Genomic DNA, 22608 nt, shown 5'->3' on the forward strand with positions numbered 1-22608 from the left:
CTCGCGCCGGAACGGGCGTTGGTGCTAACAAGGTGACCTCGCTCGCCGTAGCATCTTCTCGTCGTCAATATCACCTCATCATGTCCTTCCACACGGGCGGACATCCATCACACCACAACGCCGGCTACAAGGTGGAAACGGACAACATGGCTCAAAGGCCCACCTCGTGGGCTCCCTCGCCGTCGTACGGCCCGCCCAGGCCAGAGGGCGCCTACACCTATGGACCCGAACAGACGCGGCCACCAGCCCTGACGAGCATGAACCCGCAGTACGGGTCGGCGATGCGGGAACACCAGCCCGAATATTACCAGCCCGAGTACCAGCAGGCCCAGTACTATCGCCAGGACTATCACCACCACCAATACCAGCAACAACAGCAACCACCACCACCACCACCACACGAATTCCACCAACCGCCCTCGCCGGTCTACCATCAGCCGCCGCAGTACCACCAGCACCAAGCGCCGCCGCCGCCGCCGCCGCGCCAACCCGCACAGCTCACAGACCCTTACAGGACGGCCCCCATGCACCGGTACCTCCAAGAACCACCCCGCGAATCGCCGACGACGGCGCCGGGCGGCGAGCCGTACGACCAGTACCAGGCGGCGAGAGAAGCGCACCTGCTCAAGCGTGACCAGCCGCCCCCGATGCCGTACGTGACGCAGGGGGCGCCGCGTATGCTGAACGACACGTACGAAGGAAAGGTGGCCATCCCCTTCACGCCGCCGAGTCTGAGGATCCCCGCGCAACGGGCCGGGTCTGCGATGTTGACGCGGGGAGCGTCGTGGAGCGCCGACAGCCAGCCGGACAGGCTCAAGATTGAGGACCTCCTGAGCGGCGGGGGCAGCGACCTGATGGCGATCCAGTGCGCACCCGGGCCGGAGGTGAAGCCGGTCCCGAACGAGTACGAGATCTTCTTCCGCCAGCAGCCCAAGGCGGCGCGGTGCTGCGGCTACGGCGAGAGGGACCGGAGGGTGATCGACCCGCCGCCCATCGTCCAGCTGAGGATCAACAACCCCGACCTCACGCCCGACGAGGTGTACCAGCGGATCCGCCACCCGGCCTACGTCGTCCACTGCACGATCTGGGACCAGTTCGGCAAGGCGGACATGACCAACATGCCCGACGACGTGTTGAGGCCCGGGAAGCGGCTCATGGGCTCGCTCGTGTCGTCGCCCTTTGTGGGCCAGGACGAGAACGGCCAGGAGGGCTGCTTCTTCTGCTTCCCCGACATGTCGGTCCGCACGCCCGGCCTCTTCCGCCTCAAGTTCGCCCTCGTCGTCGTCGATCCCATGCACAGGTCGCCGCGGGCGCCCATCAAATGCAACATTCTCAGCGACGTCTTCCAGGTCTTCAACGCCAAAGACTTCCCCGGCATGCAGGCCAGCACGCCTCTCACGAAGCGTCTCAAGGAGCAGGGGTGTCTGATTTCCATCAAGAAGGGCAACGACAAGTCGGGCGCCAAGAACGCGCGCCAACAGGACGACAGCGGGGATGAGGACGAGGAAGAAGAGACGACAACGCCCAAGCGGAAGAAGACGCGGAAGCAGAAGTGAACGAGGCACATCCCATCCCCGGGACGTGACGGCAAGTCGGCAACCGGTATACGGAGCATCATGTAAACACGGCGTTGGTGGCGGCGGTGAAAATCGGCGGATATACGGCGGCGATGGTTTTTTTTCTTTCTTTTCTCCCCTCGGGTTTCGGTCTCGGGCTGTTCTTTACAAAACAGGCGTACAAAGGACGAGTTGTGGTGCAGTCCTTCATGTTGGACGCCCCCCCTCCCCTCGCCGATCGTCTCCCATGTGTCTATTTCATTCCTCTTGTCGCATAGTTTCCTTTCTCTCTTTCCACTTACACCAATCGCTCGCCATTTCTTCGTATCTATATACCCTTCGTGGAAATTATGTGGGTCATGATCTTGGAGAGGCCAGAGTCGGACAAGAAAGGTCGATTCTCGAGGGCCCGGTTGCATCATCGGCGGGAGTAGGCACATGTTATAATCAGAACCGCCCGGCCCGCCCTTCTCCGGCACGGGCAAAGGGTCTGCCGTTGCCTCGCTAGGTGCCAGACGCAGACAATCAAAGCCGGGGGGCGGCGCACAGCCTTATCCCAGACATTCTTACCATTCCCACGTGCGTCTGTTCGGTGACACGACTAACGACGGCGGGCAGGACGGCCGTTGTCACGCCGTTGTCACGCCGTGTGCGCTTGTTGGCGCCGGCGGTCGCTGTCCAGCTTCCGGGCCATGTTCGTCCGCAGCCCGAGATGCAGAGAAAGGAACATGTCCGTCGCGGTCGTCCCTTGACCCATGAGCTCCCCCGGCGAGTCAGGGTTCATGGGTTCTGCGCCGTGGATCAAGCATGGGCCGTGGTGTGGTGTCGTGCCTTGACGCAGGAGCCGCCTGTCTGACCGCTAACTTTTCGGGTAGGACGGGCGGGCGGGTCGGAAATCTGTCGTCTTATTTCAGAATTAGAATTAGATTGGCGTTGCGGAACGACTCCCCGTTTGTCACGCGGCGCGCGGGTCCGACCCCGACTCCGGAATGTTTAAAATTGAGAGTAACGGCCAACGGGCGGCGCTGCGTGGCGGGGGGGGGAAGTCGTTGACATCATTGACTACGTTGACCACACGCAAAAACTCGTTCTGCACGCCCCCTTGTCAATTCGCCCTTCGGCACATTGTCCCCCTCTGTCAATTGTGCGTGATTCGTGCCAAAACACTCGCGTTGCGCGCAAGCATCTCCCCCCCCCCCTCCCCTCCCATCACGATGACTGCCCGCCCTCGCGTCATTTACTGGTTCCGGACCGACCTCCGATTGCACGATTCGCCCGCCCTCGCGGCCGCTCTCGCGCTCGAACCGGCCGTCCTCTGGCCCATCTTCACCTGGGATCCGCATTATGTCTACCGCGCCCGCGGGGGGCTGAACCGGTGGCAGTTTTTGTAAGGACCCCCAATCCCCAACCCCTGCGCGGCGCTGCGCAACCCCCCCCCCCCTCGAGCTGACCGGAGCACGCATGCAGGCTGGATTGCCAGAACGACCTGTCCGAGAGCATCAGCAAGCTGAACCCCAAGTCAAAGCTGTTCGTGCTGCGCGAGGGCCCGCAGACTCTGTTCCCCAAGCTGTTCAAGGCGTGGGGGGTGACGCACCTGGTCTTCGAAAAGGACACGGACGCGTACGCGCGCGAGCGGGACGAGGTGGTCATGAGGGCGGCCGAGGCGGCGGGCGTCGAGGTCATCGTCAAGAGCGGGCGGACGCTGTGGGACAGCGACGCCGTCGTCGAGAAGCACGGCGGCAAGCCGACCATGTCCATGTCGCAGCTGCAGGCGGCGGGCGCCAAGGTCGGGCCCATCGCGAAGCCGATCCCCGCGCCGGAGCGGCTACCGGACCCCGGCGAGATGCCGGTGGATTTCGAGCCGACGCCGCCCGAGACGGTGCCCGACTTCAACGCGGAGCAGCGGACGCGGGGGGACGCGGCGTACCAGAGGATCGCGGGTCCCGAGGGGGACTTTGCCATCGAGACGATGGAGGAGCTGGGGTTCCCGCCGGCCAGCACGCCGCACAGGGGCGGGGAGACGCGGGCGCTCGCCATGCTCGAGGCGATGGCGGCAGACGAAAAGTACACGGCCACGTTCGAGAAGCCCAAGACGAGCCCGGCGGCGTTCGAGCCGCAGTCGACGACGTTCCTGTCGCCGTTCCTGCACTTCGGGGCGCTGTCGGTGCGCGAGTTCTACTGGCGCGTGCAGGGCGTCGTGGCCAGGTACGGCAAGGGGGCGTCCAAGGTGCCGGAGAGCCTGACGGGGCAGCTGCTGTTCCGCGACATGTACTTCGCGGCGCACGCCGCGCTGGGCCACCGGTTCACGCAGACGGCCAACAACCCCTACTGCCGCTTCATCCCGTGGCACCTGCCGTCCAAGGTGGACGCGGAGACGGGCCTCGTCACGGGCGAGTACCACGTCGACTCGGAGCAGGCGGACGAGTGGTTCCGGCGGTGGAAGTACGGCATGACGGGGTTCCCGTGGATCGACGCGCTCATGCGGCAGCTGCGCGAGGAGGGCTGGATCCACCACCTCGGCCGGCACGCGGTCGCCTGCTTCCTGACGCGGGGAGGCTGCTACGTCGACTGGGAGCGCGGCTGCGAGGTGTTTGAGGAGTGGCTGCTCGACCACGAGCCGGCGTGCAACGCGGGCAACTGGCAGTGGCTCAGCTGCACGGCCTTCTTCTCGCAGTACTTCCGCTGCTACAGCCCCGTCGCGTTCGGGCAGAAGTGGGACAGGCAGGGGGCGTTCGTGCGGCGCTGGGTGCCGGAGCTCGCGAACCTGGATGCGAAGTACATCTACGAGCCGTGGAAGGCCCCGCTGCCGGACCAGAAGAAGGCCGGGGTCAGGGTGACGGGCCGCGGCGGGGAGCGGGAGGCCGGGGTGTACCCGAAGCCCATGTTCGACTTCGACGAGAGGAGGACGGCGTGCCTGGCGGCGATGAAGAAGGCGTACGGGGTCGGCCTGCAGGGCAACGACGACAAGGTCCGCGACGGCAGCTGGCGCGAGCTGTTTGCGGGCGAGGGCACCGAGATGACGGACGAGTTCGGGAGCGGCAGGGCGGGGCCGCGGGGCGACGAGATCACGCCGGCCAAGCGGAGCGCCGACGAGGGCAGCGCCGAGCAGCACGCGGACAAGAAGCAGAGGTCCTGACAGGGAGGCATGCTCGAGATGGACTGGAGAGAGGACACCACGAGGTCACGGTCGCCTCTGGGTGTGCCTCGCCCAAGCCACGCCGCCCCAAGCCACGCCGCGTGGCTTGGGGCAGGTCTTCCCGTAATGTTGTTTTCCCAGTGGACAATGAATGTTCCGATTAGATGAACTGTCGAGTGTGTCACTATGGCGAGCGTCTCCAACGATGGACGCGTATTCTTTTTCTTCGACCCTGAAACTTTCTTATGTAAAAGAACCTCTGATTCCCCTTCCAAACAGTGAGCACGCATTGCGATCCCGTCAGATGCCTAGCTGAAGTGAACATCCCCTATTGTCGGGCTGCTTAAGGCGTCCGACGAGGGACTGCAAGCCTTTGGTTGGATGTCGCGCAGGCGGCTGTCAACCTGGCGGTTTAAAGCAGCGGCCGCAGGGCCCTCCTGTAGTCGGTCTTACGCCTGCAAAGCAGCGGTTGCCTGCTTAGTGTGTTAGCCTTTGTTACGCAGCGATCAGCGACTCTCCCCTCCCCCCCAGCCAGGAATGCGCCGCTGCGTAAAACTCGCTGCGTCCGTGCATTGACTCTCAAGTTCCTAATCGGGCAGCGCCGGCCAATGAGGATCCCCGGTTCGTGGAGGCAACCGGCGTCTAAGCGGGCAACCAATTGCGTCTCCTTTGCCTCCCTGCCTGCAAGCCTCAAGAGGCCGCTGAATCCAAGGGAACGTCAAGCAGGCAACCAGAGCAGCTGAAGGCTCCTCGAGTGCAACAAAAAGTGACACAGCGCAAGCCAAGTGAGAGCTTCCCTCCAGGGTTATAAGAAGGAGCCGACCCTCCATCATCAGTTCAGACAGTGATCGATCATCATTACTTACCACCACCACTACTACCACCACCACCAACAACAACACACCCAAACACACAACGCAACATGTCACAGACCACCGACCCCGAGGCCGTCGAGGTCATGCCCGAGATCCGCACTGAGCATCAGGCCATTGCCAGCAGCCGAAAGGTGACGGTCCGCCTCGACGGCGGCGGACATTCCTCGCCAGCCACGAGCATCGGCGTCTCCCACGGCGGCAGGAAGAACGCCCTGTCGATCCAGTTGAACCGCACGATCCGCGTGCCGGACAACAGAGACACCAACAGCCTCCCCCCGAGCATGGGGGCATTCCCCCTCTTCAAGGTCCGCGACCACGCGCACAACATGCCCGAGAGCATGGCCAGCAAGGGCGGCGTCTTCTTCCCCATGTACCAGCGCGAGGCCATGTGGATCAACTTCTCTGCCGGCGTGCCCTTCGCCATCAAGATCTACGTGGGCGGCGTCAACGCCGTCTCCGGCTTCCCCATGACGGAGAACGACACGACCAGGGAGAAGAGGCTGCGGATGCTCAACAGCGACAAGCAGATCCAGGACTACATGGTGGTGCCCGAACAGCGGTGGCTCGACGGCATCGTCTCCGAGGACGGCAAGATCCGGCAGTTCGTGGCGCAGCCCAAGGGGTCCGGCTTCTCGGTCGAGTTCCAGGTCACCGGGGACGAGAAGGTCGGCGGCATCCAGGTCGAGCTCATCCCGATGAAGAAGAAGCTGCCCGCGGGGTTCGACGTTCGATACGAGAACAAAGAGTCCAAGGTCGTCACCCGCACCTTCGACCTCGCCGAAAGGGGGCTCACGGCCGAGAGCACCTGGGGCGACGTCAAGGAGCGCATCCGCGACGAGTTCCACGTCCCCGTCAACGAGCAGATCCTCGACCACCACGGAGGGCGTGCGACCCTCGGTCACCACCCGATCGACTTCTCGGACGGCACCAAGCTCGGCGATACCTACTTCCCGTCCGACTTTTCCACGCTCGGTGTGAGGCATGGACCGTCCTGGCCGCCGAGCAGGGCGAGGCGCGGATTTGGAGGCGGCGGCCCCATGATGATGATGTGCGCGGCCGCGGCTCCGATGGGCGCGTCGGCCGCTGCGGACGACGGCATGGCGTACGGGAGTGTCGTCCCCCAAAAGCCCGTCAAGAGCGCCGAGAGCGCCAAGAGCAGGTCGCCACGTGCGGCACCCCCGCCAAAGGTCAAGGAGATGGGCCTCGCGGCCGGGGGCCTCATCAACCAGACGATCGAGGCCGACCAACACCCCGCCGATGCCTGGGACGTCGAGGCCTCGGTGATGCTGAACCTCCAGATCCTAGACGTCGAGTCGTTCTGCGCCGTCACCGGCCAGCCGGCCCCCGACACGCCCGTCGACGCACAGTCGTACGCCGACAGCGGCTACCCCTTCTTTGAGATCTGGGGAGAGGAGAAGAGCGGCATCGCGGGCGAGTTCTCCGAGGTCAAGAGCGTGGCGCAGATCGAGGCCGAGCGAGCCGAGGCCGAGGGCAAGGGCGCCAAGGAGGAGGAGCAGAGCGTGCCGGTGCGGGTGGTGCAGTTGGGCCACTTCAGAAGCACCTTCCGCCCCGTAGATGTGCTCAGGAAGGAGCTGGAGGGACTCACCCTGGGCCGTTGAGTCGGAAGCGCCGGGGATGGCCTGTCGTGATGACGAATGATCTGCAAGGGAGGGGGGAAGCTTTCTCTGAACAATACCAAACCATCTGCTTAACCACGTTTCCCTCGGGTGCGTTTGTGTGAGTTGCAGAATGATCTCCCGCGTCCGGATGCCTGTGATGTACAAAGTACCCGAGCGCGGCCACATGCGTGGGATGGCCTCCGGCTTTTTATGGCTGATTACGAATGAGAGTCTGTCTTCCCTGGACAGCCCCTCAACTCTTGCACCAACCGGAAATTCATCGTGACGATATCTTCCAAAGTCAAACAAGGCCGAGGCTGCTTTGGTGGCCCGGGGAGGGTGGTACTGCGCTGTCGTTTGTGGTGACACGAGGGCTACCTACCTTTCAAGATGCCTACGCCCCCCTCCCGCCGGAGATGGACATTATCTTGTCCGTGTCCCAAAGGAGCCATCCCCGTATGCCACGGCGGTACGGAGACGGGGCCGGCTGGACCTCGGCTTACCCCTCCCCCCCAACATCGCCATCCATGCCGCCTGGTTCCCGCCGTCTAAACTTTCGGACGACGCGACCGTCGGACGGCGTCGACCTCGTACCTCGGCTCACTGCCGGGGGGCGCCAGCACGCAGCCGATGATAAGATCAGACCATCCTCGTCCCTTTTACCCTCGCCGAACCGGATGAGCTCAGTCAAAGCCGCACGAGTCGAGCTCGGGTAGAGACTCCTTCATCCCTTCCCTTCCCTTCTGCCCTTTGCGTACCAGTAAATTCCCAAAACAAATGACGAGCAAATCGCTCGACGTCGTCACGAAGCAGACCGGTGCCGACGCCCGCCTCGCCAGGTCCGCGTCGGCCGCCCCGCCCGTGCCGGACCTCGACGCCCTCATCGCCCACGTCGAGGCGCACGGCTACGTCGTGATCCCGCACGCCTTCGCCGCCGAGGAGGCGGACGAGGCCCACGCCGAGATCCTCCGCCTCGCGTCTTCACCGGCCCGCGCCGGGCCCGCCGGGGCCGACGGCGGCCGCAACGAGTTCGAGGGCCTCCGGACGCGGCGCATCTACGCGCTCCTCGACAAGTCGCCCGTCTTCCGCCGGTTCCCCCTGCACCCGGCCCTGCTCGCGCTGAACGACCACTTCCTGGGCCCGGGGTTCCTGCTGAACGCGTACCACAGCGTCTACATCCAGCCCGGGGAGTCGCCCCAGGCGCTGCATCACGACGACGGGTACGTCGGCATCCCGAGACCCCATCCCCCTTTCGGAACGGTAGGCTCCCCCCCCCCCCCCCCCCTTCCCCGTACATGGCCGAGAACAACAGCAGCTGACAGGGATATCAAAGGGCGTCATGATCGCGCTCGACGACTTCACTGCCACGAACGGCGCGACGGTCGTGATCCCGGGCTCGCACGCCTGGGGCCCGGACACGGGCCACGCGAACGTGCCCCGCCGCGAGGACACGGTCCCGGTGGTCATGCCCAAGGGCAGCGCCGTCTTCTTCCTCGGGACGCTGTGGCACGGCGGCGGGGAGAACACGTCGGCCCGCGAGAGGCGGGCGCTGACGGTGCAATACTGCCGGTCCTGGGTGCGCCCGCTCGAGAACCAGATCCTCTCCGTCGAGTGGGAGAAGCTGGGCGGCATGCCGCGGCGGCTGGTGGATCTGTTGGGGTACGGGGTCGGCTCGCCGTTCGTCGGATACGCCGACGGCGTTCACCCATGGAAGGTCGTGCAGAGGCGTCTGCAGGAGCGGCGGGAGCGCCACCACAGGTTGTGACCGCCGAACAACCGGGTTCGAGATCCGTGTCACTGAAACGGGCCTCGAGGGAGAGGAGAGACCACCTAGGCAAACATCTCCATTGACAAGGTTTGACTACATATTGTATTGAGTATTGAGAGGCCCGTGACAGGCCGTGTCCGTCTTCTTTACCCAAGGTAAAAATGAAACCACCCTCACCAAAGTATATACGAGAATAGAATGAACTGTCGCACGCTGCGAATATTAAAAAAATGTGCGTCGCATCTCATCGGATGCCCCTGGCTGCCGTCGCCATGTCTCTCATTCCTGCCTCGATGATCGCGTGAATGCCCGCAGAATGACTGAACCGCCTACTGATGCCGTCCCTCGGGGCCGGCCGTTTCCCCCCTCCTTCCTCCCTCCCTCCCATATCCGACCTTGGACCGAAACAATACGAACAATAGATGTGGTGTGAATTGACCGGGCGACTTCGGACAACAACACGGTGAAGAGAATTAAAAAAAAAATTTAGTTAATGCTGGAGAAATGCGGAGGGTATCATGGCGCTTGCTGCAAAATCAAAGAACTCAAAAAGCGTGACTCGTAACCGCCGGGGCCGGCTGCTGCTGCGCCGTCCGGGCTACCAAAAGTGGCAGACCATTGCCAGCGCTAGCGTCGCCGCTGTGAGAGCCCACGAGGGCACCGCCAGTACGGCCGAGCTCACGGCGGCCAAGAGCGTGTCGTTGACGTACTCGGGGCCGCAGATGGTGTTGACCTGCATGGCGGCGTCCTCGTACGTCGACGCGATGGCGAGTTTGCGGTTCGTGGTGAAGGTCTGGTAGATCTCCATGGTCTGCCGGAGGCACGCGCCGCACGTCGGGTTCGCGCTGCCGGGGAGCGACATGTTGAGCGGGAGGTAGTAGAAGTAGACGTTGGAGGGCGTGGTGAGGTTCGTGACGGCGTTGGCGAAGCAGTACATGGACGTGTCCGGGTCGGTGAGGCAGGTGGCCTTGTACAGCATCTCATACGACTTGAGGCCGAGGTAGGCCTGCATGACGATGGGGTTGCCGCTCTGGTAGTCGGAGCCGCAGTTGGCGTCCATGGTGAGGTTGCCGGCGACGCCGTTGAGGAACTCGGTGCAGAATTCGACGTCGGCGCTGCAGGTGGCGTCGAGCACGCGCACGATGCTCAAGAGCTGCTTCTCGGCCTCGAAAAAGGATCGCGAGCCCTGCGCGAGTTAGTTTTCCACGTTGCACGCGCTTGACGCCGGGGGGGATGTTTCAACGCACCTGGAGCAGCATCGAGAGCGGGTAGCACTTCTTGAAGTTCTGGTTGGTGAGGAACGAGTTGATGAAGCGCGGGCAGGAGGCGCCGTCGTTGCTCGTGAAGTTGAAGGCGAGGCTGGTGTCGAAGGGCGAGGGCAGGGGGGACGGAACAACGTCCACCGTGGCGGCGGCGGGAGCGGTGACGGAGACGGTCAGCGTCGTGGGTTTGGCCTTGGTCGCCCCGGCCGCGGTCGGCGTGGGCGTGATGCCGTCCTCGTCGCGCTTCTTCAGCTCGTCGCGCCCCGGCGGGAGCATGGTCCAACGGCCCTTGATCATGGTGGGCGTGCGGTCATCGACGACGAGGGCGTCCATGGGGGGGATCAACGCCGGGGCCGTGATTTGAGCCGGGAGCGTGTCCAGCGAGGGTGCCGAAGCCAGCGCCAGAGAGGCGACGGCCAGGAAAAGGAAAAGCCATAGCGGCGGTGAAGGCATGGTGGAGGCCATCATGATGAAGCTGCGATACGCAGTTGTGAGAGACAAAACATAATCCTGTCCTCTGGTGGTCGACACAGCGGGCCAAGCAAGATGATCTCGACAACCGCAAGGGCCGGGGGCGAGAGACGGGCCTTTTGTTGGTTTCCGGGAGAACCCCACGTTGATCGGCGTCGACTGTTCCTAACCGGCGATCGACCAGACAAAGTGCGCAAAGGTGTGTGTGTTAATGACACCAAGGAGAAACGAGATCGCCACACCACCGGGAGATTTCGGTGCTGCAGTCTACCAACAAAGGCGACGGGATAAACGAGTGGATTCGGTCCAGGTGACCGAAAAGTCGAGGCTGTCGTCGGTTGACGAGGCGCGGGTAACAACAGCACTTCCAAGGTTCGGAGTGGGCAAATGCGTCGGTTCGGGAGACTTTTACGAATCGGCAGCTACTCGACGGTCCGTCCTTCACCACAATTCGAAGGGTCAGTCGTCGAGCTCGGTCGGCTTTGGCGGTTTGACGAGGTAAGCAAGCTGAGGCTCTCGACGATCCCTGGCTCTGGCTGGGGGGGGGAAGGGAGGCGGAGAGGTTAAGAGGGAACAGAACAACGGGTGGGCGAACGGGTGAGATGGGATGGGATGGGATGAGGGGGGGGGATACCGGCAGCAATATTGGCTTGGCTTGGCTCGCTCGCGTGGTAGGTAGGAGGCGGCGTGGAAGGCCGGACAGGAGAACAGGGGTCCAGGGGTGAGGAAACAGCTTCGCATCTTGGATGAGATGCCGTTGGGGGGCCCGAAAAATAGGAACAAGACCGGATGAACGAACTGGACGGCAGCTCGCCAGGTCCAAAGAGGCGTAGCGTCGAGACCCGTCAGAGGACCGTGAACGGGCTTCTTCAGTGGGGCGCGAGCGATGATGCATGGACGGCAGCCGGGGTCGCGCTGAGTCGTATTTCCAACCGACCGAGGGCCTTCCCTGCTTCCCCTTGAGCCCTTTCGATTGCGCTGCGGCGGCGTCTGCACTTGGACTGGTTGGTGGCCGGTGGTTCTGGGTCCACGGCCAGGAATGGACTGACCCGGCAGGGGAACAGGGGGGGCGTGACAGGGGGAGGCGGCCGGGAGGGAAGGAGGAGGAGATTTGGCGTCAAGCCAGTGAAGCCACCCAGCCAGCATGAGGCAATATTGGCACCTCCCGCCGCTCCGCCAACCCAATGGAAGCATCCCCTCGGTCACCACCAGCGCCTGTTTTCGGTGCGCGTTGGTTTTTTTTTTGTTTTTTTTTTTGTTGCATTTTTGCACCTGCCTCCCCATTGCACTTTGCACCTGCATCTGTGCCTGGGCCGTACCCCACTTGCTCCTGGAGGAGGTTAGGGAGGGACGAAGATACAGACTGGTCAGTGTGTACAGGTACAGGACAGATACGTACAGAATGGGCTGGTCATAAGCGAAGCCTGGAAACCTTGGACCTTGGGGGCTGGACAGGACAGGATGTGCAGGTTGACGTCGTACAGTCGCCTTGGGGTCCGCTATGAAAAGCAATGCCCTAATCTGAGCGCCGGGAGATACTTGGGGCGTTGGAGTCCCGGCTCCCCGGGCCACTCGAACGACGAAGTCAATAACACGAGGGAGCGCGTACTTGTGATGGATGGATACACTGCATGCGAGGAGACACGCGCAGGCAGGCGGGTGGCATGAAGGGGGTAAACAACCTTATCATCGAGCAATTTCCACGGCCGGCCAACCAGGCAGCCTCGGAAACGGCGGCAGCGGGCGGCGATGGACAACCTACCACGGGCACGAACAGGAGACGAGGTCCCCGAGCATTCAAATTCGTGAGGGCGGCTGACTGAACATGCCAGCGGACGGTCTAGAACCGCATCGGCGTTGCAGGGTCGCAGCGAAGGGGGACGCAGGCGGCCGTTCATTGGCACCGACTTGGAATTGGTTGTCGGCTTGTTGTCTCTGAAGTGCGGCCAAACCCGTGGTACGCTAGAATGACGACCCGAGAGTCGAATGAGCAAAAAAAAAAAAAAAAAACCAAGACGCGACGACCGACGGCGGGCGGGAGATGACCTCCATGATCTTCCGCTTTGGGAATTGTCGTAGTCGTGGTCGTGGTCGTGGTCGCGGTCGCGGTCGTCGTAAGCCGTGACCACCGGCGCCCGGGCCAATTCTGGCCGTGCATTGCGTGCCAATGTCCGACCTGGCGGCTGCTGCGCCTGAAGTTGTGGGGGGGACGGACAACCGTTCGGTCGTCAGTCCTCAGGTGGGAGTCCCCAGCGTTGATCTTTTCATTCACCTGGCACAGCTGGCACCCCATTTCCTGTCTTCAACGAAACCTTGGAGCATCCGCATCCTCGTCCACATCCTCATCCGCACCCGCATTTCTATTTCCAGGCCGCTGAGATCGACCGCCGCACCCTTTGTGTGCCGGCATTGCGTGACCTGCGCGACCCGTCAGCTGTACCTCAGCGGTCGCATCGCCCCTCGCGACTGGCGAATGACGAAACGCAGGGGGGCCACAACCTGTGCGTGAGAGTGTGTGCGCGTGTGCATGCATGCACAAGGCGAGGGCGAGGGCTGCATATCCTGCAAATGTGCATCGCCAAGGAGAGGGGGGTTTGTGACGTCCCGACAAGAAGAATTAATGAACTTGGAAAGTGCCAGATCGACTGGGCCAATCATCGCGGGGTTCGATCGGGCAGGGTGGACTGGACTGGGCTCTCGAGATCCGCGTACCTTCCCACTTCACGGCGGCGGTGGAAGACGCGGCAAGAGTCAGGAGGGTCTGGAAAGAAGTCCCAGTCGCCGCGCCACGGCTTTCTCTCCAGCCGTTCCTGACCCGACGGGAGACCGACCGTCTGTGTCCAGTGATCTTCCCGGAGTGGAAGTTGGCCGGTGCATCTGGAGATGGGGGGTTCTTCCCAGGAAGACATAGTGCTCCTCCGACTAGGCAATCCATGGTTCTTCTCACGACCTCGGGAGTTTGCCCCTTTTTTTTTTTCATTCGGGTTCCGATCATCTCACCCACGATCCGTCAGCTTCCGTCATCCGTCATCGGCCACCCGCCCTGACTGAAGAAGGGTTTTTACAGCTCCATCCAGGCTCAATGAACCTCAATAAACCGTCAATGGGGCCTTCGCTCCCATGCAGCTGGCTGCGTCATTGGCCCTGGGATGGCCGGCAAATTAACCGAAGGCTTCCAACACCACTCCAAATGGGAACTTGACGCCATCCCAAAGCGCCCCCAAGACACTGCCACTGACTGCCATTGACTGCCATTGACTGTCGATGCCTGCTATTGACCGCCACTAACTAAACCCTGGTCACCAACAAGGCGTTGTCATTCTCGAGCCCACGGGGCTGCCTGGAAGTGGCCGGATTGACGAGGCGGAACTCCAACCGCCCATGAGAGTCCGTACGATGTAGTCTAATAAACCCCCGACTCTGACCACCCAATACCACCGCAAGAGCCAGCCAAGCATGAACCTCATCTACCTATACGTGCCAAACCCCCAAACGCGTCGTGGACGATTGCTCGCGCAGTCTTTCGTGCTCCCACCGGATGCGGCGGCCCGCACGTTGCCCTCCATCATCCATTCCAAACTCAATTTATTGCCGCCTTCGGCTCCTTGCAGAAGGGATGCTCCCTCCAACCTTCGAGAAGTCTCGGTCGGCATCCTTTTGGCTGGCAACCATCATTGGCGAGAGTTCGCATCTTGCCCAAAGTGGTGTCATTCGACGACGAGTCGCGTCCCCTCCCCCCCTGGGAGCCGATACGCCGGCAGGAATAACATCTCACGGACCCAGGTTCCGCGTGTCTGAGTGCCACACGGCCCCAAAGAGAATGGCCATGACTGCATGAAAATGCCTTTGCTGGCTAACACACACAACCCGACTCTCTTGGATTTCCCAACGCGGCGGGCTAGTGCCCTGGCGGCGCGAGGTCTATCGATTTGGCTTTCGTGGTGCCTCTCCTAGTTGACGGGTTCCTGCGCCTCCTTGCATGCCGTTGCGTGGAAGCCGCTCAAGCGCTCGCTCGCCGGCGTCGCAATTTTGTGCAACGGCGCCACAGATCGCGCGGCCCAGGAATGGAATCGTGCCGCTTGCGGGCGTCCTCGAACCGGCTGGCCGATGACTGACGTGTTCCCATATCTATTCTTCGAGTCGATTGGCGTCCCTATCCGAGGCCACCGCGCGCACCATCCGGCAGGATCTCGCAGAGCTGCGTTTCCATACCAACAGTCCAGTCTCGCTCGCCCACCCTACGACTCGAGGCGGCTGCCGTATGAGCCAGAGTAACCCCCGCCGTCGGCTCGCCCGCGTCTCGAAGCATTTAGAACGGCGCTCCCGCCCGCACGGATGTTGCACGAACACACAACATGACTTGTCCGATGTTGCTCACCGACGGCCGTCTCTGCCCAGTCTTCTGTCGAACGTTGCACCACTTCGTCGGGGCGACCAAAGTGCCACGGGCTCAGAACACGATGTCGCCGAGACAGTCAGTGGCTGAAAATTTCCGCCACATGCCTGGCGGCGAGCCGCAGACTGGGATCGGCCACTCTGTGCAGATGACCAATGGAGCTCGTCGCGTGCCTTCGGTGCAAAGGCTCCAAGACAGGTCTCATCACCACGCCCTGCCGCAACGCATGTCTGACACATGTTGGGGCAAGCGAGCGGTGGCGGCGGCGGCAATCACACGGCGTCGGCAACGACGTATGCCTCATCTCGTTTCGGTCGCGGCCAAGCGAGCAAGGGCGGAGGAGAGCTCCCTCCCAGGCCGACCGGACGGACGGCTACGTGGAGCACGACCGCCAAGCGATGTCTACGTGGGACACGGCCGCCAAGCGACGTCTACACCACCATGGAGCGCCCTTGCTTGGAATCGTGAAAGACTAACGTTTCAGTTGTAGGTGTGTCACGGAGCACAAGGTCTTGTTTACCGATCTTCGAGAACGGGGCCCTGCCGCCGTCCGTGAGGCCCCGAGATCGTATCCACGCGGAAGAGATGCAGGCAGGTCGGCAGCTCCGCTGTGCTCCGTGTGACCGGCCCCGCGCCCGGCCCGCGCGGGTCGTCCAGACCGTGCCGCACGGCGGGCCGCTTTAAAAGGACGCCGTCCGACCCTTGGACTTGGGTGCATCTGAGGGTGCACACCATCCAGCATAAGCTCCGCGGGAGCCGGCGGCCCGGGTTTGTGTTCACGGATGTTGGGAGGACCGGCAAGGTCAAGTGGTCGGTCTGCTTGGGTATATAGAATGGAATTACTTCAAGTGAGTGGGTACATCATGTACCGGAGGGGGGAGTCCTGACCTCTCAACCCTGCTCATTAAACCAAAGGCTACAGCAACCCGACGTACTTCTCATACCTCTCGTCTCTCTCTCTCTCTCTCTCTCTCTCTCTCTCTCTCTCTAAACCCCCTTTTGTTGTGGAAGCGGCCAGTCTATGCCGTGCAATCCCCCATTATACCAGTCCCGAATGATGAGAAAGAAAACGCCCAACAATGCAAAACAGACATGGACCATGGTCATGATCCGGATATCTCTGGACACACACAGAACCTCCGCGCACGGATGCAAGTTCGCAACAAATCAAACACGTGCCCCATGCACTCAGCTGTTCTTCTCCAACGACTGCAGGTTGACCAGCTCGGCGTAGCGGCCGTTCATCTTCATCAGCTCGGCGTGCGTGCCCTGCTCGACGATGCGTCCCTGGTCGAAGACGTAGATGATGTCGGCCTTCTGAATGGTGCTGAGGCGATGGGCGACGGCAATGGTGGTGCGGCCCTTGGCGGCCTTGTCGAGGGCGGCCTGGACGACGTGCTCCGACTCGGAATCGAGGGCCGACGTGGCCTCGTCCAGCAGCAGGATCTTGGGGTCGCGGATGAGGGCGCGGGCGATGGCGATGCGCTGCTTCTGGCCGCCGGAGAGCAGGGCGCCCTTGCTTCCGACGACGGTGTTGAAGCCCTCGGGCATCGACACGATGAAGTCGTAGATGTTGGCCTCGCGGCAGGCGAACTCGATGGCCTCGTCCGTGACCTCGCTGTTGGCGCCGAGGACGATGTTCTCCCTGATGGTGCCCTGGTAGAGCGTGGGCTCCTGGCTGACGAGGGCGATGAAGGAGCGGTACTCGTTGACGTTGAGGGTGCTGATCTCCTTGCCGTCGACGAAGATGGCGCCGGAGAGGGGGTCGTAGAAGCGCTCGAGGAGGGCGATGGTGGTGGACTTGCCGCAGCCGGAGGCGCCGACGAGGGCGACGTACTGGCCCGGGCGGATGACGAGGTTGAGGCCGCGCAGGACGGGCTGCTCGGGGCGGGTCGGGTAGCGGAAGTGGACGTCGCGGAACTCGAGGGTGCCGTCGACGGCGTCGAGGCTGGCGCCCTGCTCGGACCAGGTGTCGATGGTGGGCTTGCGGTCGAACAGCACCTTGAGCTCGTGGGCGGCCTGGTGGGCCTTGCCCATGTCGGGGGCGAAGGAGAAGATGGACCCGGCGGACTGGGCGCCGAAGATGACGGCGGAGAAGCAGACGAAGAACTGGAACATGTCGTACTCGCGGTTGGCGATGAGGGTGCCGCCGTACCAGAAGCCGAGGGCGAAGGCCAGGAACATGAAGGACTGGGAGGCGGCAAAGAGCAGGCTGGACTTGAGGATGGAGATGAGGCTGCTGCGCTGCTGGATGGCGAGGGAGGCCTGGTACTGGCGGATGACGTCGTCCTCGCGGGTGAGCGAGGCGACGGTGCGGATGGCCGAGATGGCCTCGGACGCGTAGCTCGCCGAGTTGGAGTAGGCCGTCTTGGAGCGGCGCTGGAAGTGGGCGAGCATCCAGAAGCGGAAGAAGCCGCAGCCGATGAGGATCGGGATGGTCGCGGTGCAGACGAGCGCGAGCTTCCAGCCGATGGCGATGGCGAGGGCCAGGGCGGCGATCAGGGTCGTCGACACCATGAGCAGGGTGCCGAGGGTGACGCCGCTGAGGCCGGCCAGGTGGGTTGTCTCGGTGGACAGGAAGGAGGTGAGCGCGCCGGCCGTGTTCTCGTCTTTGTCGAAGAAGGCGACGTCCTGGCGCAGCATGGTGCGGAAGGCCTGGTCGCGCACGCGGTGGATGAGCCTCTCGGAGCACTTGGCGAAGACGATGCCCTGGACGACGAAGGCGATGAACTGCACGCCGGCGAGCATGAGGTACATGGCGCTCCAGAAGTCCGAGTCCTTCTTCATCTGGTGGCGGACGGCGTCCGGGGTGGCGTCGGTGATCGGGTACGACAGGGTCATGATCTGCTTGGCGAAGAAGACGGCCTGGGTGGGGTTGCCGCCGCCGCAGATGATGGAGAAGAAGAGGCCGATGAGCATGAGCTTCCACTCCTTCTTGTTGAAGGAGGCGATGAGCTTGATCAGCGTCCACAGGCCGTACTTGGCCTCGCCCTCCTCCTTCCGGTTCTGGAGGGCGATGCTCGACAGGGACTTGGAGGTGGTCGTGCGCTGCATCTTGGCCGCCATGTCGTCCTCGGGGTCGGCGACGTAGCCCTTCTCGGAGACGCGGGACTTTTGGCGGATGATCTCGTCGTCCTCGGCGTCGATGGCCTCCTCCTCCTCGGGGTCCAGCTCGTTGACGCGGGCAATGTTCTGGGCGGTGACGAGGTTGTAGTAGGCGCCGTGCTTCGCGAGGAGCTCGTTGTGGGTGCCCTGTTCGACGATGCGGCCGTTGGACATGACGACGATGTTGTGGGCGTCCTTGATGGTCGACAGGCGGTGGGCGATGGTGATGGTGGTGCGGCCCTCGGCGGCGACCTCGAGGGCGGCCTGCACGACGCCCTCGGACTTGGTGTCCAGCGCGGAGGTGGCCTCGTCGAGGAGGAGAACTGGGTTGGGAGTGTCAACGGAGGGGGGGGGCGCTCGTCATGACGGGGGAACGACCGGGACAGCGACAGAAGAAAAAAACTTACTCTTGGGGTCGGAGACGACGGCGCGGGCGATGGCGATGCGCTGCTTCTGGCCGCCGGAGAGGAGGAAGCCACGCTCGCCGACGTTGGTCATGTAGCCCTCGGGGAGGCCGGTGATGAAGTCGTGGGCGTTGGCCATCCTCGCGGCGTTCTCGACCAGCTTCTTCTGCTCCTCGTCGGAGGCGCCCTCGTGCTGGGTGCCGATGAGGCCGTACCGGATGTTCTGGTAGATGGTGGTGGCGAAGAGGGTGGGCTCCTGGCTGACGAGGGCCATCTGCTGGCGGAGCCAGCGCAGGTTCAGGGTGCTGATGTCGTGGCCGTCGAGGTAGACGGAGCCGCGCACGGGGTCGTAGAAGCGCTCGACGAGGCCGACGATGGTGCTCTTGCCGGAGCCGGAGGCGCCGACCAGGGCGGTGGTCTTGCCGGCGGGGATGTTCAGGGACACGTCCTCCATGACGGTGACCTCGGGGCGGGACGGGTAGATGTGCTTGATGTTCTCGAGGCGGATGGCGCCCTCGACGGCGTCGAGCTTGATGCCGTCGTCGGTGGAGGGGTCGAGCGGGGAGACGCGGTCGATGGTGTTGTAGATCTTGGCGGCGGCGGCGATGGCCGTGGTGAAGGCCTGGACGTTGGGGGCGACGTTGCCGAGGTTGAAGGCGCCAATCATGATGGACATCATGATGATGAGGATGTTGGACAGGGCGATGCCGTCCTCGATGAGGAACTTGCTGCCCTGCCAGAAGGCGAGGCCGTAGTTGAGGTACAGGATGGTCATCATGAGGGCGACCATGACGCCGATGGCGGACTTGACCTTGTAGCCGTACAGCTCGGCCTTGGTCAGGTGGACGTCGTACTGCTTGGCGAGGCGGTCCTGGGTGCCGAAGGCGATGGCGTTGCGGATGGAGCTGATGACCTCGTCGGCGAGGCTGCCGCCGTGGGCGTACGACTCGATGGACTGCTTGCTGTACTTGACGATGAAGGTGGAGCCGCCGCCCATGCTCAGGAGGAGGGCGACGACGGTGGACAGCAGGATCAGCGTGAGCTTCCAGTAGTGGACGAAGCCGATGATGAAGGCCGAGATGAAGGTGGCGAGGGCGGCGAGGGTGAGGCCGACCTTTTCGGAAATGCCGTCCTGGATCAGGTTGGTGTCGGCGGTGATGCGCGTCGTCACCTCGCCGGCACCCAGCTTGTCGAAGAAGCCAATGTTCTGGCGCATGCAGCTCTGGAGGTAGTGCTCGCGGATCTTGGCGCTAATGTGCTCTCCCGTGTCTGTGTGTGTTTGGCGGGCCGGGGTCAGCGGGGGTTCATTCGGCAGGCCCGTGGTTTTGGGGGGAGGAGGGGGGAGCGCCAAACAAACAAAAACTTACAGATGAAGCCGACGGTGCTCACGTACTGGCACACGAAGACGCCGATGGCGAGGTAGACAAAGTACAGGACCAGGCCGGCCATCTCGCTGTTGAAGTCGTCCTTGGACGACTGCCCGTTGAAGTAGCTCTGAAAGGTGCCCTGCAGGTTGCCGAAGATGACGGTCATGAGCGGCAGGGCGGCGCCGACGACGATGGAGGTGAAGGCGGCGGCGGCGAGGATGAGGAGGTCGTTGGTCGAGGAGTAGCGGTACAGGGTCATGATGCCGGCCTTGACCTCGGGGGTGAAGACCTGGCGCTTGAGGATGGCGGCCTCGTCTGCGGGGAGGTGCTCGTAGGGGTCGTCGTCGGCGTCTTTGGGCGCGACAGCCTTGGAGTCGGCCTTTTCGAGGTTGTTGATCGCGGTGTTTGGGTTCTTGGGCTGGCTCGAGGCGTCCACCTCGGTCGAGCCGCCGTGCGACGACGCCCTGTCCGAGTGTCCTTGGTGGGCGGCGGCCTTCTCAGACGTCTCGGCCAGGTTCTGGGCAGCCCCGACGGGCTTGTCGTCTTGGAGCGTCATGTTGGCGGTTTCCTAGACAGGCGACGAGAAGAGGCGGGTCTTGTTGCGCCGGTATGCGCAGCGCGCCAGCAGGGGGGGGAGAAGACGTTGACTTCTCCAAGCGCGATAGCGAGGAGGCAGAGGATATCGTCGCTGACGGTTCGTGATGCGAGGTTCACGGGGTGTGTTGCTGTAGTGACGAGTGTTTCTTCTTCAATCTGCCTTAGTCCATGAGAGGGTGACGGTGACGGCGGCGGCGGCGGCGGCGGCGGGGTGAGAGAGGCAGAGGCAGAGGCAGAGGATAACGAAAGTCGACGATGGCGAAAGCCAAGAAATCTTTTTGTAGCTGATCAGAGGGAGATCGTCCACAGGCGCAAACGAAAGATCAGCGTGGGTAGGCAAAGAAAAAAGAGGTGGAAAGCAGGAGCAACATCAACAAGCAACAGCAGCAGCGGTAATCGGTTGGCGTCTCCCCCCTTCTGGCCAGGACTTTTTATTAAAGACCGAGGACGGATCCAGGAAGAAGAAGGGATAAGAGGCGGTTCCACTCGGGTTGCAGGCCAGGATAGGGATTAGCGGTATCCGTTGGTGGAAGGGGGGTGGAAAAGTCCCTAGAACCTTGGCCACGAACGGACTGGGGTGGGCACTTTTGATATAGATGGGCCTGGGACCCGGACCTGGGGCGAAGCGGGCAATCGGGACTAGAGAGGCAGCGGAACGCGGCCGACCCGTTCTGAGTCCTGCGTCCCGAGTCCTGAGCCCTCGGTTCATTTCAACTGCCCAAATGGTGACTAGCCTGGCCGCGCCGCAGACGTACACATCTCGAGAGCGAGTGAGTGCCTTTGGCCATCCCGTTGCGGGCGCCGGCCATTGGGGCCGTAGCCACGCGGCGAGGAGTCACTCGGAGGTGGTTTGACGTGCACGCTGTGGTGTAAGCTAGCGCTCACGGCAGCCCATACATCTGAGGGAGAGTGACCGGGTCATCCTTCTACGGAGGTACCGTGTACCTGGCCGCGGAGCTCGCAAAGCCCCAACCTGCGAGTTGCGAGGTGCGAGCCGCGGGGCGACCTACCTCCACCAGCCAGAGACTGCCTGTAGCGCAGGCAGGCAGGCATGCTAGCATACCTTATCCGCAGGTTGGTTGTGATAAGGTAATCTGTACCGCCGTGTCTTGTGCACACCAAACGCCATCCAAAAGCAGGACGGGGTTCGCGACCCAGCCGGGATTCGTCGGGATGGCAGGCCGAGGGGCGTGTGGCCTTGGCCGCTCTGTTTGTTTATTTCCTATATTAGCATTTTTGTGCCCGGAGCCGATCCTGGGGAAGGCAACCTGCGCGACAGGTAAGTAGGTACATTGTACAGGGATCGACGGCGGGACTGAAGCGTCCGGTGGACACACACACACACACACACACAATGATGATGATTGCAGTCAGCATTGTGGGCCGACTCCTCGCACTCGAAGTCGAATGCGACCTGTCCCTCGTATGCTGCTCTCGCTTGGCTTGATGGAGGTGGGGGGGGGGGATGGATACGGAGGACATGCGACGAAAACTCGGACGAGTTTATCCAGCGTTTGCTTCTTCTTTCTTGGGACGACAGGGACCTCCGTCGATGGCAGAGCCTAAAGCTGGCACTGCTGCCGTCTGCCTTTTGGCTTCTCGTCGTTGTCTGGCGAGCAGGCCCGAAACACAACAGCAAGTGGACTCGCTCAATCATGCTCGGGTTATCCGACATCCTTCTCCGTAGGCGTTGGCTCTGGATCAAAAGTCCCTGTCTTGCCCAACGCCCCAAGCCTGTGTGGCTCCCTGCCGTCTTCCGGGTCGAGTCAGCCGGGCTGCTGACCCCCCGGCGCCGCTGGGCGTGTCTCGCTTAATTATGTCACCACCCAGCTGTCAGCGTGTCTTCGCCCCTCTCTCGGGGTTCATCAGCAGCCCGAATCCCGATCGATTCATTTCCTTGGGTACCAGAACCAGAGTCCCGGAGCAAGGTGGCCATCCGAGGATTCTACTATGTACAGCAGCAAACGTGCCCACCACCCGCACCACCACCGTGGCTTCGTCTTCCCGCCGCAGGCCACTCACTGTTCGGCGCGATCTGGCTGCCTATGTCCG

At 62.7% G+C, this 22608-nt stretch overlaps 8 protein-coding genes across 8 annotated transcripts; 5 read left to right on the forward strand and 3 right to left on the reverse strand.

Annotated features, from left to right (window-relative positions):
* Positions 1 to 80: 80 nt before the first annotated feature.
* CH63R_03021 (VeA protein) lies at positions 81 to 1556 on the forward strand (the record flags this gene model as incomplete). Its single annotated transcript, XM_018297996.1, has 1 exon — positions 81 to 1556. The coding sequence occupies one exon, from the start codon at positions 81 to 83 to the stop codon at positions 1554 to 1556; it is 1476 nt and encodes a 491-aa protein (XP_018162812.1).
* Positions 1557 to 2770: 1214 nt separating this feature from the next.
* Positions 2771 to 4692, forward strand: CH63R_03022 (DNA photolyase; the record flags this gene model as incomplete). Its single annotated transcript, XM_018297997.1, has 2 exons — positions 2771 to 2943; positions 3024 to 4692. The coding sequence occupies 2 exons, from the start codon at positions 2771 to 2773 to the stop codon at positions 4690 to 4692; spliced, it is 1842 nt and encodes a 613-aa protein (XP_018162813.1).
* A 922-nt stretch (positions 4693 to 5614) lies between these two features.
* Positions 5615 to 7186, forward strand: CH63R_03023 (Integral membrane protein; the record flags this gene model as incomplete). The annotated part of the gene is made up of 1 exon (XM_018297998.1): positions 5615 to 7186. The coding sequence occupies one exon, from the start codon at positions 5615 to 5617 to the stop codon at positions 7184 to 7186; it is 1572 nt and encodes a 523-aa protein (XP_018162814.1).
* Positions 7187 to 7963: 777 nt separating this feature from the next.
* CH63R_03024 (Phytanoyl-CoA dioxygenase) lies at positions 7964 to 8951 on the forward strand (the record flags this gene model as incomplete). The annotated part of the gene is made up of 2 exons (XM_018297999.1): positions 7964 to 8446; positions 8520 to 8951. 2 exons carry the CDS (start codon positions 7964 to 7966, stop codon positions 8949 to 8951), a joined length of 915 nt encoding a protein of 304 aa, XP_018162815.1.
* A 601-nt stretch (positions 8952 to 9552) lies between these two features.
* CH63R_03025 (C6 transcription factor) lies at positions 9553 to 10684 on the reverse strand (the record flags this gene model as incomplete). Its single annotated transcript, XM_018298000.1, has 2 exons — positions 9553 to 10140; positions 10202 to 10684. The coding sequence occupies 2 exons, from the start codon at positions 10682 to 10684 to the stop codon at positions 9553 to 9555; spliced, it is 1071 nt and encodes a 356-aa protein (XP_018162816.1).
* A 2305-nt stretch (positions 10685 to 12989) lies between these two features.
* On the reverse strand, positions 12990 to 13622 carry CH63R_03026 (uncharacterized protein; the record flags this gene model as incomplete). Its single annotated transcript, XM_018298001.1, has 2 exons — positions 12990 to 13186; positions 13400 to 13622. The coding sequence occupies 2 exons, from the start codon at positions 13620 to 13622 to the stop codon at positions 12990 to 12992; spliced, it is 420 nt and encodes a 139-aa protein (XP_018162817.1).
* Positions 13623 to 15147: 1525 nt separating this feature from the next.
* Positions 15148 to 15573, forward strand: CH63R_03027 (uncharacterized protein; the record flags this gene model as incomplete). The annotated part of the gene is made up of 1 exon (XM_018298002.1): positions 15148 to 15573. The coding sequence occupies one exon, from the start codon at positions 15148 to 15150 to the stop codon at positions 15571 to 15573; it is 426 nt and encodes a 141-aa protein (XP_018162818.1).
* Positions 15574 to 16271: 698 nt separating this feature from the next.
* Positions 16272 to 20515, reverse strand: CH63R_03028 (ABC transporter; the record flags this gene model as incomplete). Its single annotated transcript, XM_018298003.1, has 3 exons — positions 16272 to 18511; positions 18596 to 19861; positions 19960 to 20515. The coding sequence occupies 3 exons, from the start codon at positions 20513 to 20515 to the stop codon at positions 16272 to 16274; spliced, it is 4062 nt and encodes a 1353-aa protein (XP_018162819.1).
* Between the last annotated feature and the right edge of the window lie 2093 nt (positions 20516 to 22608).

This window comes from Colletotrichum higginsianum, chromosome 2 (genome assembly GCF_001672515.1).
Source record: "Colletotrichum higginsianum IMI 349063 chromosome 2, whole genome shotgun sequence".
Taxonomy (NCBI): domain Eukaryota; kingdom Fungi; phylum Ascomycota; class Sordariomycetes; order Glomerellales; family Glomerellaceae; genus Colletotrichum; species Colletotrichum higginsianum.